The 15,749-nt window shown below is 41.4% G+C and overlaps 1 protein-coding gene across 27 annotated transcripts in view; it reads right to left on the bottom strand.

Annotated features, from left to right (window-relative positions):
- CALD1 (caldesmon 1) overlaps positions 1–15,749 on the bottom strand; it is a 188,017-nt gene that overhangs the window by 97,306 nt on the left and 74,962 nt on the right. For 25 of the 27 annotated variants that reach the window (XM_045495728.1, XM_045495697.1, XM_045495701.1 and 22 more), the window contains one exon: positions 3,988–4,097. In XM_045495728.1, the coding sequence (XP_045351684.1) occupies positions 3,988–4,058 (71 nt within the window). In that variant the 5' untranslated portion in view covers positions 4,059–4,097. Of the gene's footprint in view, positions 1–3,987; positions 4,098–4,781; positions 5,061–15,749 lie in introns of those variants that run through there. The other 2 variants (XM_045495724.1, XM_045495700.1) reach the window with 2 other exon arrangements.

Raw genomic sequence — 15,749 nt, 5'->3', positions numbered from 1 at the left:
GAACAGAGTAGATGCCCAATTAAAATTTGTTGAAGGTGTGAATGAATGAATCTGCAGCTCTGAGCCTTGGGGCCACTCAATTCTTGCTAACTGACTTCACTGGCACTCCTGGTTTGGGTTGAGTTCTTTCTTTTAGTTCCCTGAATCCAAAGGAAAGTTAGATCTTCTCCAGTCTGGCCCCAGGTATTATGGCCGGGGCCATAGAGTCACATTTTCCAAAATGGAAAGTGCCTTATTGTTTTATGTAAATATATGATTATTATTAAAAAGTTAGACAAACCAAAGGCAAAGGAAAGTAAAAATGACCACCAAGTCCCCAGAGAAAACACTGACTCCAGCTACAGATGAGGAAGCCAAGGTCTAAAGATAAAGGAAGAGGGATTTGCTCAGGCTCTTCTACATCCTTTATCTTCAGATCAAACCATGATTTTAGATGGCCCTTGATTTCTGGTTCTGGCCATCTGTTTCCTGTACACACCCTGAACTTTACCATCAAAGTTGGCTGGACCATAAAACCTGACCTTCCCTTTCCCATAAATGATCAGATTTTACAAAATCCAAAAGAGTGAACACGGACTTACTTAACATGCCCCAGAATAACAGAACTAGAAGGCTCATCTTGAAAGGTGAAAAGGTAACAGTCCGAATGTAAGGAGGTCCTTAAATACTCCTTTCAAAAAAAAAAAAAAATTGAAAGGAAGAAAGAAAGGGAATTAGATGAAACCTAGTATTCTAAAAGAGTTAACAGAGAGAAATGTAAATTTAAAAGAGTAGGATAAATTTGTGTAAATTTATTGTAGAGTATTAAGGGTACCTAACTAAGCTTCACTGAGTACATTCCTTTTATGATTGACTTTAAAGGAAGACATGTTCTTCCACACAAAACAGAAAACTGGAAGGAATAAACCATGGAGGTGTGTGGAAAGTTCTTAAGCAAAATTCTGGTTCTAAAGAAAGAGTTTATTCACTGTAATTACAGTATGGCTCTAGCCACAGCAATACAGTAGTACTGCTCCCTTCACATTGATTCCCCATCTTCCTGTTCACCTGGAAAGCAAAGACACTGAAGGTACTGATTTAGCATGATGCTCAATTTCCTGTTCTCTTTCCTGAGTCCTTCTAGCCCCATACTCTGAGCCTGGTCTGTGTTTTGACCTTGCTATACTTTGGTTTCCTAGCATGACGTGAGGGACATAAAGGCAGAAGCCATGGCTATTTGTATCTCACCATTGCTTGTCCTGTCCCTAGCACAGACACTGAAATTTGGTTGGTGCTTAATAAATATTTGTCATGTAAAGATATCTCATCAACTTGCAGTTGAATCTGAGGCCATATAACACATCACTAGAAAGAGTAAGAGGTACGTCCTACTGGGCCTGGACACTGCCTAGAAGGTTGTGATGTCCACTCCACACGGATGCTCTCCCTGGTTCTCCCCGTTTCCTTGACATTTTTGTCTCCTCTGATGGTTTCTATTACATTTTTATGATCTTACACTTGCTTTCTTGACACTATCACAACCATCCACCTTCAGCTTTGGTACTACCATACTGGGTGAGCCCAAACTTAGTCTCTAATAATAATTTCTTTCCCTTTCTGAAAAAAGATAGAACATTTCTACCTCCAAATGCCTAGAGGGAATCTCCATTTGGATGTGGTTTCTACCTGAAATTAAACAGCCCGCCCCCCCCCCCCCCACCATGTACACCCAAGAATGGAACAAGTTTCTCCGTCTAGAATACTGTGGGAGATTCCCAGCTCCACAGACTTAATTAAATTCTCTGGAATTGCCTTTGTGTTTCTCCCTCTCCTGAAAGGTCTGCTAATTTTCCCTCCATAAAGACTCCCATATTTGGCCCTCATTTCCATATTTGCTGCCCCAATTCAGGGCCTCATTACTATATGTTCAATACTAACTCTTCCCACACTCTAGTGCACTGTAGATCACTCTCCAACGTATCTCATCACACACAGCACCCCCTGTTCCCCTGTTAAGTCTCTCTTGCCCTGCATGGGAAATAGAAACATCCAAGATGTGTGAGTCCAGCTCATTCCTCGTGAAGCAATCAATAGGTCTCTTATACCAGGATTCTTATTTCCACCTCTCTGCTTTTCCTGGTGTCATTTTCTCACCAAGATGGCTCTCCTTTTACTCTTCATCCCTATTACAGCATCCTCCACGGACTACCACTTCCAAGGAGCTTTTTTGGACTAGTTTCACCACAGGATGATGACTGCCCTTCCTTGGCACTGATGTTTAGTTCTGGCTATCTATATGGCTACATTGCTGTTCCTTACTTGCTTAGCCAATGATAATGGTTAAAAAATAAAAACAACAACGACTACTACCATTTATGGAAGTCTGCTATGTGTCAGGTACCAACTAGGCCATTTATGAAGTTCCATAATCTCCACAACAACCACACAAGTTCTGCAGACATTATGCCTACTTTACAAATATGGCAACTGTGGCTTACAGAGAAGTCACTTACTCATGGCCACACAGCTCATTAGTGGCTAAGAGCAGGGACTTGAACCCACACAGCCCAGGTACCATTCATGGTGTCATATTTATGGACATAGACATTCCATGAATGGCAGCCTTCTCTGACCAAGCTGATCCAAAGCAGTAATTTTGCCTTCTTCTTTTGGGTTCTTCATACACATACACAGAGCCTACAGCACCAAATACTTTTGTTATAGGTGTTAAGTTTCCCATTTTCTACTGCAGGATCACTAAGGGATCACCTTACTACCATCTTTTCATCTGTGCATCGGAATTTGTGTGAGGCAACATCAATTTAATTATAAGAACATTATATAACACTTTTCTTCCTGTGAATGCCTACTCTGTCTGATGTAAGCCACATTAAACGCCACTGTCCTTCGCTCTAAGGCCTAAAATTTTACGATATGCATTTATGCCCCATGCTTCCTACGTCATTGCTTTATTTCCCCAACCTGCCCTTGAAGTCACCACGACATACAACATGACAGCTTCCAACTAGACTCAGAATATCCACAGTAACAAACTCCATTAACTATTAACCTCTAATACATGGATTACTGGACTCGGCTACTTGTCTAATCAGAATAAAAATTGGTCACAAGATCCATCTAGGACTTATTGCCTTTGTATTTTTTAAGTTTTTTAAAAGTTTATTTATTTATTTATTTATTTTTTTTTTTTTTAATTTTTTTTTTCAACGTTTTATTTATTTTTGGGACAGAGAGAGACAGAGCATGAACGGGGGAGGGGCAGAGAGAGAGGGAGACACAGAATCGGAAACAGGCTCCAGGCTCTGAGCCATCAGCCCAGAGCCCGACGCGGGGCTCGAACTCACGGACCGCGAGATCGTGACCTGGCTGAAGTCGGACGCTTAACCGACTGCGCCACCCAGGCGCCCCAAAAGTTTATTTATTTTTGAGACACAGAGAGACAGAGCATGAATGGGGGGAGGGTCAGAGAGAGGGAGACACAGAATCTGAAGCAGGCTCCAGGCTCTGAGCTGTCAGCACAGAGCCTGACGCGGGGCTCAAACTCACGAACCGTGAAATCATGACCTGGGCCAAAGTCAGATGCTTAACCGACTGAGCCACCCAGGCGCCCCTGCCTTTGTATTTTTAGACCTAAGGCTCCCATTTCCTTGTTGGTTTCAACTGTCAGCATTTGTCATTTTTCCTGTCCTTTCAACATTATACTGCTTTTTAAACTTTTATCCACACATTGCTTTTGTCACTTAAAAATTCCACTATGAAAGGCTCTGATTTAATGCGACTGTTTGATTCCTCTAGAATCTTTTTTCCTTGATGTTGGTGTTCTTTTTTTATGCATAATTTAGAGTCATAACAGGAAAATTTTCCATCACAACTTTTGCAAAAGGTTTAGTGTACAATATATTTGGCCCTTCAGGGGGATGATCTTTGAAGCCTGAAACCAGCACTGTTAATAACAGAATACAAATAGTGTTCAACCTAGGACCTTACCTTTCTGCTTCAAGCCGCATCTCTTCCCGCTTTTGCCTCCTGAGTTCTCTGCGACGTTCAAAATCATCCATGGTGTGGCTTCAGGTCTAGGGAGACCGGAGAATCTGGACCTAACAGAGAGGAGGTAGATCGAGATCATAGATGAACCAAAGTATCATTTCCCATGAAGCACTTTAGCCTTTGGTCCCCCACCATTTTTTCATACTCTCCTTTCTTCTTTACTCTTAAGAAAAACACCTTAAGGCTGGCAAGGTAGCCAGTGACCAATTTCTGACTCCCAAGCTGAGCCTTTCATGCACTAAACAAATTCAGTCTCATTCATGAAACCATTAGAGACAAATAAATAAGATCCCAGGATTACAGTTAAAAAATGAAAATAAAAACCTCAGGAGACAGAGGGATTTTGAAGATTTGAAATATTGGTGGGATCACTTCACAACTACCAAATGATTTTGTTCTTTGTAACTTGCTGAGCCACAGATGAAAGTTACGAAAAAGTGAACAAAGAGAGAGGAAAAGAGAAAAAGAGTGAAAAAAAAGAAAAGTGGCTCAAAAAGGAATATGCAGGAATGAGAGAAAAGTAAGAGAGATAAAAGAAATAAAATAAGCATCAAGGCATAATCTGCATAATCTGAAAGAATATTAATATCAGAATGATAAAAAAAACCACAGCAATAATACCATGAATAAGCAGAAGTCGGTAGCATTTTTAAAAGCAGTTACATATGATCAAGCCATTTTCAGAACTCCAAAGTCCCGGCTCTTTGTAACCCAACCATTTTATCCTTTCCTACCTCCTCCGTGATGCTTTTGATCCCAGAAAGATCTTCCCTTTCCAGCTCTTCAACTGCGAAGCCTACTTCCCTTGCACTTCTGTGCCATGAAGCCAAGTATTCCAGAATTCCCCTGCAGCCCCCAAACCCAAAATGACTACCAGAAAAGGGGAAGCGGGCTCTTTTTGTCCTTGCTTTGTTTACAGAGCTGTCAGTGGTTAGTTAAACTCGGCCTGGAATCTGGCATTTAAGGCCTGCTTGAAGATTGTTTCCTGTGTGGAGCGGGAGGCCTCCACTTCCTCTGCAATCCTAGACTCTCCGCTGCACTCAGATCACAAAAAATATTTTCCAGCCCTTTCTGTGCTTATGAGACAAGAAGTTTGCCCTGTGCAGGAAAATCAGGAGCTGTGCAAAGCCTAAAGCCATCACCTAATGGCATCTCTGTTTGTGGGGGCAAAAAGCAAAACTTAGATTTTGAAGCCAAGTTCAGAAACCTTCTCAAATAAATTGTCAGATTCTTTTATTTTCAAGCATTTTCCCCTTAAAAAAACACACAAAAACAAAAATAAAGTCTCTGCCAACAAAAATAAAACTATACAATGTTTGCATTTTCCCCCTTTCTTATCCCTTAGGGTATTACTTATACTGCATATAAATCTTTTAGAAACTCTAATTTTGGTATTTATTGGGAGTTTTAAAATTTTAAGGTGTTTTTCTATCTTACTCTTACCAAAAGTACTTTCTAAGTACTTTGCTAGTTATGAAGAAAAGAATCAGTTTTCCTTTACTATTTCATCAACCACAAGTTTCTCTACATTTTCTGGCTTGATCTCTCCATAGTTATCAGAATGAAAAAAAAAGTGATTTGAACACCCCCTGAGAGGTCATCTGGGAGTCTTTCACCTGGGGGTGGGCTCCCATTCTGAGGACAGTGCAGGGTGAGAACAGCCCCGTGGCCAGTGGGACCAAACTTTGGTTACCCGGATGCTAGGTGCAGTGAGAGAGTAAACTCTTCTCGTCCCTTTCGTCAATACAGGCTTTTGTTGTGTGTGAACCACTTTGCAAATAACTACAGCAACAGCAAACAGAATTGGGAGAGGGGGGTCTGTCTCTAAGTAAACAATTTCACTTTCCTTAATTTATCCAAGTAGCTTGAAAGGCATCCTCTAAAGCCTGAGCTCCTCCCTCATCCAAGCTAAGTTGTAATGCTGGCTGCTTTTCAGTAACAACGGGCTGAGTTTCTTAGCTTATACCTCTGGTGGAGGTGCTAATAAGCAGTGATGTAAATATCCCCAAGCAGGCTGGAGATGCACATGGTGGGCAGAGCCTGAAAGGTCTTGGAACAAACACTCACAGGCAAGTGGAATGGACTGAGAGCATGCGGTCGCTTTGGCTGACCATCCTCACTGGCTCTCTCCCCACGCAAATTCTTTTTCTGCTACCCATTCTCTCCACCTACTCCTCACCTTTTATTACTTACTTGGGCCCTTTTTTTCTTTCCCAACCACAGAAAAAGTCCATCTATCCCCTTATTTACTCATCTGGATCCTGGGGAGTATGCATCTGGGGCACTAGACGTGGGGGAGGGGGTCGCTCTATGATGCATCTACATAGACAAGTGCCTTTCCGGGTTGTGTTTTGTGGACATGTGGAGAGTATATCTGAGGGAGAGGAGAACGCATATCTGCGTACAGTGTGGTATGACTCTCTCTTGGAGGTGTATGAGGCTGTGCAGGGGAAGGAAGGTGTGTATGTTTCTGGAAATGGTCTGCAGGTGGTCTCCCACCAGGATGGGGCTGGAGGTCATCCTCAGACGTCACACTCTTGTACCACAGTGCTCCTCTGAACTTCTCCGCCCCTGGCCTATTAACGGGAGCCATGTCTGGGTGGAACTGTAAGGGGTGTTTCCCCGTTTTTGGGAGCAGCAGCTTCCATCTTCTCAGCTCCTAATCTCTCATTTCCTCCCCTTCCCCCAGTCCATGCTGAATCCCTTCCAGCAACATTGGTTAGGAAACAAACTCTCAACCAATGTAGTGACGAAATGTCAAGGCAAAGAGATTCTAGAAACCACGGAGCTCTAGAGGGTCCCAAATGGAGGTTAGCCTGAAAAAGAAATGTAGGCTAAGGGAGGTATGTACCTGTGAATGTGACAGATGGATTCTTGAAAGCTTTATGAAAAATCTAAACTTTGGAACTGTGCAGGGGTGAGGGGAGGAGGTCATGGTCATGCTATTGAAAGAACTTTGACATGACTTCTGCGTAAAGGGGGAAAGCACTTTACAAAGGCAGATGAATCATTACTGACTGACACATCTGTCTTTTCAATATGGACTCCCCAATACAAGATTTTCTTAAAACAGGGCGCATCTATGCTGGTATAATTAAGTAGTAAGTCGGCGTTACAGATTCCTAATCGGTTAGCATGTAGCCCTTCCTTTTGGTAATGACACCACGAAATCCAGTTAAGGGCAGGAGATATGAGCATTATGAACGGATAGCTTCTAATCCACCCTCAGTTATTAGAGGGAGAAGCCACAGAGAAGGCTAAGTCCTACCTACCTTAAAATCAGCACAGACTGAATAGTGAATGGGTGTGGGGAAAGTCCTTGGCATCTTCTGGTAATGCTGCTACTGGTCTTGGAATGCATCAAGAACAAAATCTATTATGTCAGGGACACTGGATAAGTTAGTGCAGCTTCCAAAAGTAACTAACACTTATTGAACGTGTACTGTGTGTTGGGTTATTTTTCTCTTACTGTTTCTGTTTGAAATTCATGGGTGTTATTTCTCAGACTAGTTTCAGGTTTAAAGACTAAAAGCAACAGAAAGGACAGAGCTCCTGGATATTCCCTTTCCTCCACCCCTGCCCAGTTTCTTCTATGTTTGCACTGAATCGTGTACTCACGCTGCAGAAACTGTATTGAAGACCTAACCCCTCAGAACGTGACCTTATTCAGAAATAGCGCCTTTGTATATGTAGTCAAGACGAGGCTATTAAAGAGGGCCCTATTCTAAGATGGCTGGTGTTCCTATACAAAGGGAAAATCTGGACACAGGAACAGACATACACAAGAAGATAATGTGGAGACACAAGGAGAATGCCATGAGAAGGTGGAGGGCAAGGAGTACCTGAGGCTACCAGAGCTGGGAGAGAGAGACCAAACAGATCCTTCTTTAAGTGTCCTCAGAGAAAGCCCTCCTGACACCTCCATTTTGGACTTCTGGCTTCCAGAACTGTGAGACAATGTTTCTGTTGTTCTAAGTCCCTCAGGTTGTGGTACTTTGTTATGGCAGCCCTAGAAAACTAATATAGCCTAATTAACATCATGCGGTCGTGGGGCACATTTGTTACAACTGATGAACCAATACATTATTAGCTACGGTCCATAGATTACATTAGGTTTCACACTTGGTGTTATGCACGCTGAGCTTTGCCAGGTGCATGATATCATGTATTAACCATTATAGTAGCAAAATAGTTTCCCTGCCCTGAACAACCCCTATTCTCCATCTTTTCACACTTCCCTCACTCCCACCTTTACCCCAACCCTTGGCAACCACTGATCCTTTTACTGTTTTTACAATAGCTTTGCCTTTTCCAGAATGTCATACAGTTGAAATCATACAGTATGTAGCCTTTTTACACTGGTGTCTTTCACTTAGCAACGTGCATTTAAGTTTCCTCCTTGTCTTTTTGTGGCTTGATAGCTCTGCTGGGCTATTTAAAAATATGTTAAATTATTTTATCTACACAATAAACCTGTGAAGTAGCTATTAAAATCCCCATTTTACAGAATTTCAAAGTGCCTGCTCTTAAGCACTATAATATTCTTGGACTAATCCACTATTTATCTCTAGGAATTGTTTTCCCTTTCAGGAAATAAGCAAGAGTGCCCCAGGAAAGTTCTGAGAAGACTATTGTCAAGATCTCTGGTTGAATTCATTGGTCAAATTAAACTGAGATAAGAAGTGATCTTAAAAGTTACCCATGCTGGGGTGCCTGGATAGATGGCTCAGTCATTTGAGCATCCGACTTCGGCTCAGGTCATGTTCTCACAGTTTGTGGGTTTGAGCCCCACGTTGGGCTCTATGCTGACAGCTCAGAACCTGGAGCCTGCTTCAGATTCTGGGTCTCCCTCTCTCTCTGCCCCTCCCCCACTCACATTCTGTCTCTCTCTCTCTTTCAAAAATAAATAAGCATTAAAAAAAAAAAAGTTACCCATACCTCTTCAATTGTATGTTCATTTGGCTTAAATGATAGAATTGTCATGTCTCAAAGATACCAATTAAATTAAACCTTGCAAATAGTAATTAAGCCTCTATTAATTTATTGTTACTTCTTTGTAAGATTCATATACCAGGATGCTCAGATTCTGGACAGCATGACTGCATACTTCTGTGATGTTAGCATTTCTTTCTTGGCATTGCACCTTCCTTATTACATAACCTTCCTCTTCTGTCCACTATACCCTCATTCTCAACATAACACTTTCTCTTTTATTTCAAGGAACCCTAGTGTTTCAACACTCATAACAATTATTAGGCAGATTCTTTCTGACTAGTCATCATTATTTACCCGCTATAAATATCTTGGTGAAATGAATTCAGTGAAGCCCCACAAAAACAAAAACAAAAACAAAAACAAAAAACAAGAAACACATTTACACCATCAAGACGCAATATACATTTACTGAGCATTTACTGTGGTGTTCTATTATACACACTAGGGATACAACAATGAACAAGACTGAAAAGGTCCCTGTCTTCCTGGAACTTGTATTTTAGACTTCCTTGCTTCTTTAAACTTCCACCAGGTGTATCATACCCATTTTCAACTTTGAATCACAACTATCATCTGTTTTCTGTCTTCTGTTCTCAAGATTCAGGGCTTTGTGGGAGAAAGTCAGGAGCCATGTTTTGTCTGTGAGGGTTTGTGTTAATTTCAGCTGGGTGACTACTGTGGCTCAGTGATACTTCTCTTCATCCTACATGTACTGGGGTGATTTCTGGGTGTAATATATTCCAGCAGATTCCTCATCTCTGCTCTTCAAATTATCTTCACTAACCTCGATGCTTCAATTGCCCTTCTCTACAAACCCTTGGCAAACAGTGATCTGGACTCAGGAACCTGGACTACTCCTTTCTGTGAAGTGAGGTGCTCGGACTAGATGATGTCCAAGGTTTAATCCTAATCTATATAATACTCTATATAATACTATGGTTCCATACCTGCTCTCCAATCCAGCAAAGATGGATATATCAAACATGATATGTCCATGATTCCTCCTTTCTAGGTCTAAATGATATCTAGTCTTCTAATTCTCTTCTAGTCTTCTAATTTAGAAAGCATTAACCTTCCTTTCAAGCACATCATCCCATGACATCCTCGATAAAAATATTGTATTGCTTTTCAAACATGTCATTTAATTTTCTACTTCTGCACTTTTAAATTTTTTTTTTTTTCAACGCTTATTTATTTTTTTGGGGACAGAGAGAGACAGAGCATGAACGGGGGAGGGGCAGAGAGAGAGGAGACACAGAATCGGAAACAGGCTCCAGGCTCTGAGCCATCAGCCCAGAGCCCGACGCGGGGCTCGAACTCACGGACCGCGAGATCGTGACCTGGCTGAAGTCGGACGCTTAACCGACTGCGCCACCCAGGCGCCCTGACTTCTGCACTTTTAATTCATACATCACATCCATCTGGAATGAGTTCCTCTATCCTTTTCATTGTCCATATTCTATTCAGTCATGAATTCTGGAGTCTGTAGTTCAGACTGGATCCTTCAGTCATGAAGTCTGACTCTGTTGAGTCAGACTCAAATTTCACTTCTTCATGATGGTTTTCTTGAGAACGCTAGCTTGGAAGCGATATCTCCCTCCTTGAACACCTATCATTCATTTTGGGAATTAATGCACTGCCTTGCCACAGCTCAATTGTTCTAACTAGTATTTAAAATTTTTTAGTGTTTATTTATTTTTGAGAGAGAGAGAGAGCAGGGAAGGGACATGGAGTGGAGGGAGGGTGCAGAGGATCTGAAGTAGGCTCTGCACTGTCAGCAGGCAGCCCAACCTGAGGCTTGAACTCACGAACCATGAGATCATGATCTGAGCTGAAGTCGGACGCTAAACTGACTGAACCAACCAGGTGCCCCTGTTCTAACTAGTATTTAAATATTTTATTGATATTTTATTTTCTATATATTTTCATTCTTAAGGCCAATAATGAAAAGATAACCACTGTGTAAGAAAGTCTCTTTCCTATTGGGCATGGTAGGCACTCAGGAATTGTAGCTGATTTGAACCATTGGATTTTTATTCTAGATTTTACCATTCTGAGTATGTAAACTGTAACTCAAGCTGATTCATCTCTGTATTTTATTGACTGATCAGTGTTTACAAAGTGAATTAAAGACTTTTGTAATAGACTATATATGAATCTCAAAAGTTATATAAACCCACATTTGCAGTAGTTACACAGTAAATCTGGCAGTGTTTTCTTTCTGACTGTAGAAAATGAACTTTTGTCCTTTTTAAAAAAGTTCAATTTATCAACCTGCTTTGCTCTTTTCTGAACAGAATGGTTCATTTGGGACTCAAAAACCAAATAAACACATGGATTGTAACATACAGTTTGGACTTAACTTTAGCTCAACCTTCACCATCTTGTTCCAAAAATCTGTGCTACTTAAGAAAAAAAAAAAAAAAACACATGCAATCACCAAGGCACATTTGTCAAGATCAGCAATACAGAAATAAGAATGAATGGGATCAACCTGAGGAGCTCTGCCCTCTCAAGCTGTTTCTTTTCTCTGATCAGTGGAATCCAGAACACAAAGCTGTACTATGAGCAGGCTAACAGGTTATGACCTGTTTTTTCTCTTCATTCCTGCTGCATCTTTTATCATTACGTTCCCTCTATTTGTATTTCTCCATTTGCAAAACCCTGACAGGCTTCACATAACTAAAATCAATGTTTTTGTGAAAGAGACTGGCCTCTTTTCACCTTAGCAGGAATGGGCAGCTTGGGCATTTCAGACTGACTAAGTGCTGGTGTTTATATACACAGACTCTAAACTCTGCCACTTTATTTGGAGCACTTCAGATTGTTCAAACCCTGTGGCAATCATTGTTTGATTCTTAGGTAAGAAAAGTAGGTTCATCTCCATATAAAGAAAGAAGACTGAGATGTATAGAACTTTGGCACTAGCTCCTGAATAGCAGCCAATCGGTGGAGAACCAGCACTGGTGTTTAGAATAATCTCTACACCATTCTGAGAAGTCTGAGAAAAGTGAGGAGAAGAGAAAATTTGAAACCCAATTACTTCTGTGCCCTTTTTTCTTACTTAGGGTTTAAAATACTTTTCCTTGGGGCGCCTGGGTGGCGCAGTCGGTTAAGCGTCCGACTTCAGCCAGGTCACGATCTCGCGGTCCGTGAGTTTGAGCCCCGCGTCAGGCTCTGGGCTGATGGCTCAGAGCCTGGAGCCTGTTTCCGATTCTGTGTCTCCCTCTCTCTCTGCCCCTCCCCCGTTCATGCTCTGTCTCTCTCTGTCCCAAAAATAAATAAAAAACGTTGAAAAAAAAATTTAAAATACTTTTCCTTGGCAAACTCAAGGAGAATTACACTGAAAGACACAGGCTAATACCAAATCAGAACAGGTATGTGGCCACTTCTGCTCTTGGTCCCTAGAGAGAAGTAAAAGGCATAGGTGTGAATGCTATGGCAAAGATGGAAATTCTCCACCAAACTGTGTCTGTGTGAGAACAAAAATTGTGTAGCTTTGCTGAAAGGAATGTATAAATGTGATAACCTAAGCTAATTCTGATGTATAAGGGTGGGGTCCTTGCCCCAACAGAACTCTCCAGCAATAGGTAGGGCTGCTGAGAAAGTGTGAACCCCTATTACTGAAAACAGTCCGGTAGAGGTGAAATGGCCATCTATTTAGGGCTGTAGGAAAAGATAGTCTTTAAGATTCTAAAGCTATGCTGTCCAATACAGTAGCCACTAGTCACATGAGGTAATTTAAATGTAAATTAATTAAAATTAAAAAAAATTCAGGGGCACCTGGGTGGCTCAGTTGGTTAAGAGTCTGGCTCTTGGGGCGCCTGGGTGGCTCAGTCAGTTAAGCGTCCGACTTCGGCTCAGGTCATGATCTCGCGGTTTGTGAGTTTGAGCCCCGCGTTGGGCTCTGTGCTGACAGCTCAGAACCTGGAGCCTGTTTCGGATTCTGTGTCTCCCTCTCTCTCTCTGACCCTCTCCCATTCATGCTCTGTCTCTCTCTGTCTCAAAAATAAATAAACGTTAAAAAAAAAATTAAGAAAAAAAAAAAAGAGTCTGGCTCTTAACTTAGGCTCAGGTCACGATCTCACAGGTTCATGCCTGGAGCCTGCTTGGGATTCTCTCTCCCTCTCTCTCTGCCCCTCCCCCCTTGAATAAATAAATAAACTTAAAAAAATAAAATAAACATAAGAATTTCTGTGATTGTTAAAAAAATTAAAGAAAATTAGGAATTCCATTTCTCAGTTCCACTAGCCCTGTTTCCAGTGTTCTGTGGCTGCATGTGTCCAGTGGCTACCATATAAGACAATGCAGAGAGCATCTTCACCACCACAGAAAGTTCTATTGGAGAGCCCCACTTACAGTGTGTCAGACACGATCTCGGACTTGAGAGATCTTATAATTTCATAGAGAAGATGGAATGGTATGCGGGGTGTGGCACAGGTCAGCTTTTGGAAGCCTGGATGTATTCTTTTAATCCTCTTAGAATAACCTCTCTGTTCTCCTGCAGAAGGCCTTTGGATCAGACAATCTCACTGTGACTAACGACTTGCTATTGAGTTAGTTAAATGCTCAGCACAGGCAAAAGAAGCTGAGACACCGTCTGAAGACAGATCACACCTCAAATTGCATTAACAAGGACCATGAGTGGTTTATTTGGAACAGAAGATCAGAGGTCATGGGTCTTCACCAATGGTAAACATGGTACAGAGATCATCATATTTTACACAACAGTAGTTTTACTTATGCATGACCCTTTGGACTTTCTAGTCTACTCAGCTATAAAAATATTGGCAACCCATGAGTCTGCTCTTTGTGATTGGTTTTCCAACTAACATTTCCAATTTAGTGATCAAAACCCAGATCCAGAGCCTTAGCCAGCTATCTTTGTTGATACAAGGTATTAGCAAGGTGAGAGAGTTTAGATGGCAGGATATAAATCCAGTTACACTGCTGGAGACAATTCAAAGGTATGTGCTTTGCCAGTGGTAATAGTCTTGTGCATGAAGGACATGCTAGTATGAATGGAGACTAATTATTCCCTAGTGAATTTTTCAAGTTTTATTCATCATGATCCTCAAATGCATTTATTGTGTTCTAGAATTATGTAGCAAGTTAGAGGCTATCTTCTAAGAGTTTATAATCTAAGATGAAAAGCTTTGAAACCAAACCAAGGGACATTATCCATTATACCCCTTGGACACTATAGATGCACAACTTAAACATAGAAATCTACACAGAAGTTAAATAATATATTGAAAAGGGCTGAGACTGCTTCCTCTTTCCTTTCATCATTTAGATGGCACTTCACCCTAGTTGTTAGTTTGGAGATTTCTGGACTTTCCTTCAAGTAAGAAATGACTCACAGTATAGGCTTAATACTAGCATAAGACTATAGGGTCTCTGAACCGCTAATGTGTTTGTATGGACACCCATATTATATTTCTATTGGAGCATTTAGTCTGTAGCTTGCATTTTAATTGCTAAGTATGTATCTGTCCTTCCTGAAGATTGTAACCTCCTTGAGGTTATTACTCATTTTTGTGATCCTCCAAAGTAGTATTTGAGGGGTCCCTCAAATAGTCTCTTAACTATTTTTTTTTATAGTCCGCAAGGCTGACTACTTGTTGAATTGGAATGGCTTCTAGGGCATTTCTTTCATTAGACTTAGTTGGTAAACAGAGGAACTTGGCTAAGACATTATCAAAAGGCCATGTCTCCAGCTGAGCTTTTAGTACTACCTTGAGGGTGGTAGTGGTTCACTATGGAGCTCTATTTTATATTGTGATTTGTAGCTATATTGTGTGTTGTGTGTACTGTGTATAGCTATATTGTGTGTTGTTTTCCTCTAGTGGAAAAGAACCTTGTCTTAGAAGATGGGTATTAGGCATTTGTAACTGAGGGAATAGTTCTGGGATATTCAAAGAGAAGGAGGGACAAAGAAGACACATGATGAATAAGAAAAGAAGAGAATCAGGGTTGGGCTGAAACACTCCAAATTGCCAAGGCCTTTGGAGGTTCCGTGCCACTCCTCCATCATAATTAGAAAATACTGACATTCAGAGCTGATTTAAATGCTTCCATCAGTCTAAAAAAAAGTGTTGCCTGGTTTTGCTCTCTAACCATGCTCAGTAATTAGAAACATAAGGCACTGTACTGGATGCTTGCTTGAGAACCCACCCCTCCCAAGCCTGGTGTCATTACCCATTGGCTATCGGACTTTTATCTTTTCTCACCATCTCTCAGGAGCCTCAGCCCAGGTCACAGGAAGAGCGTGCGGTTGCCACGGGCATTCCTGAGAAAACCTGGAGACCTCCGGCGCCACCTCAAACTCTAAAGCACGCGAAGAAACTCATTTTGCCAGCCTACTTCCTAGCTGGAGCTCTATAAATCTATAGTGCATTGGGAAGGCAGTAGTTCAGGTATGGGAAGACAGGTTTTCAAACCAAAAGAGTCATAGGGAGGATCTTTGTGACAACCAGCTTGAAAGGACATCCTCGTTTGTTTCTGAGAACAAGAAAGCTGCTCTGACAGCTGATCCTACAGTTCCTCACGCTCTTGCTCAAAAACCTGTATTTTGCAGAATGTAGGAGCAGAACACCATCTAAGAAGCAAAAGCAGCAGCAGCAGCTTTTTACCTTGGACAAAATCCACAAGGAAAACAGAAAAATGCTTGTAATCAAGGACTTCAACTCAACAGGCACCTAGCT

Source organism: Leopardus geoffroyi, chromosome A2, assembly GCF_018350155.1.
Source record: "Leopardus geoffroyi isolate Oge1 chromosome A2, O.geoffroyi_Oge1_pat1.0, whole genome shotgun sequence".
Lineage (NCBI taxonomy): Eukaryota > Metazoa > Chordata > Mammalia > Carnivora > Felidae > Leopardus > Leopardus geoffroyi.
This window is presented reverse-complemented; position numbering and strand designations above follow the sequence as displayed.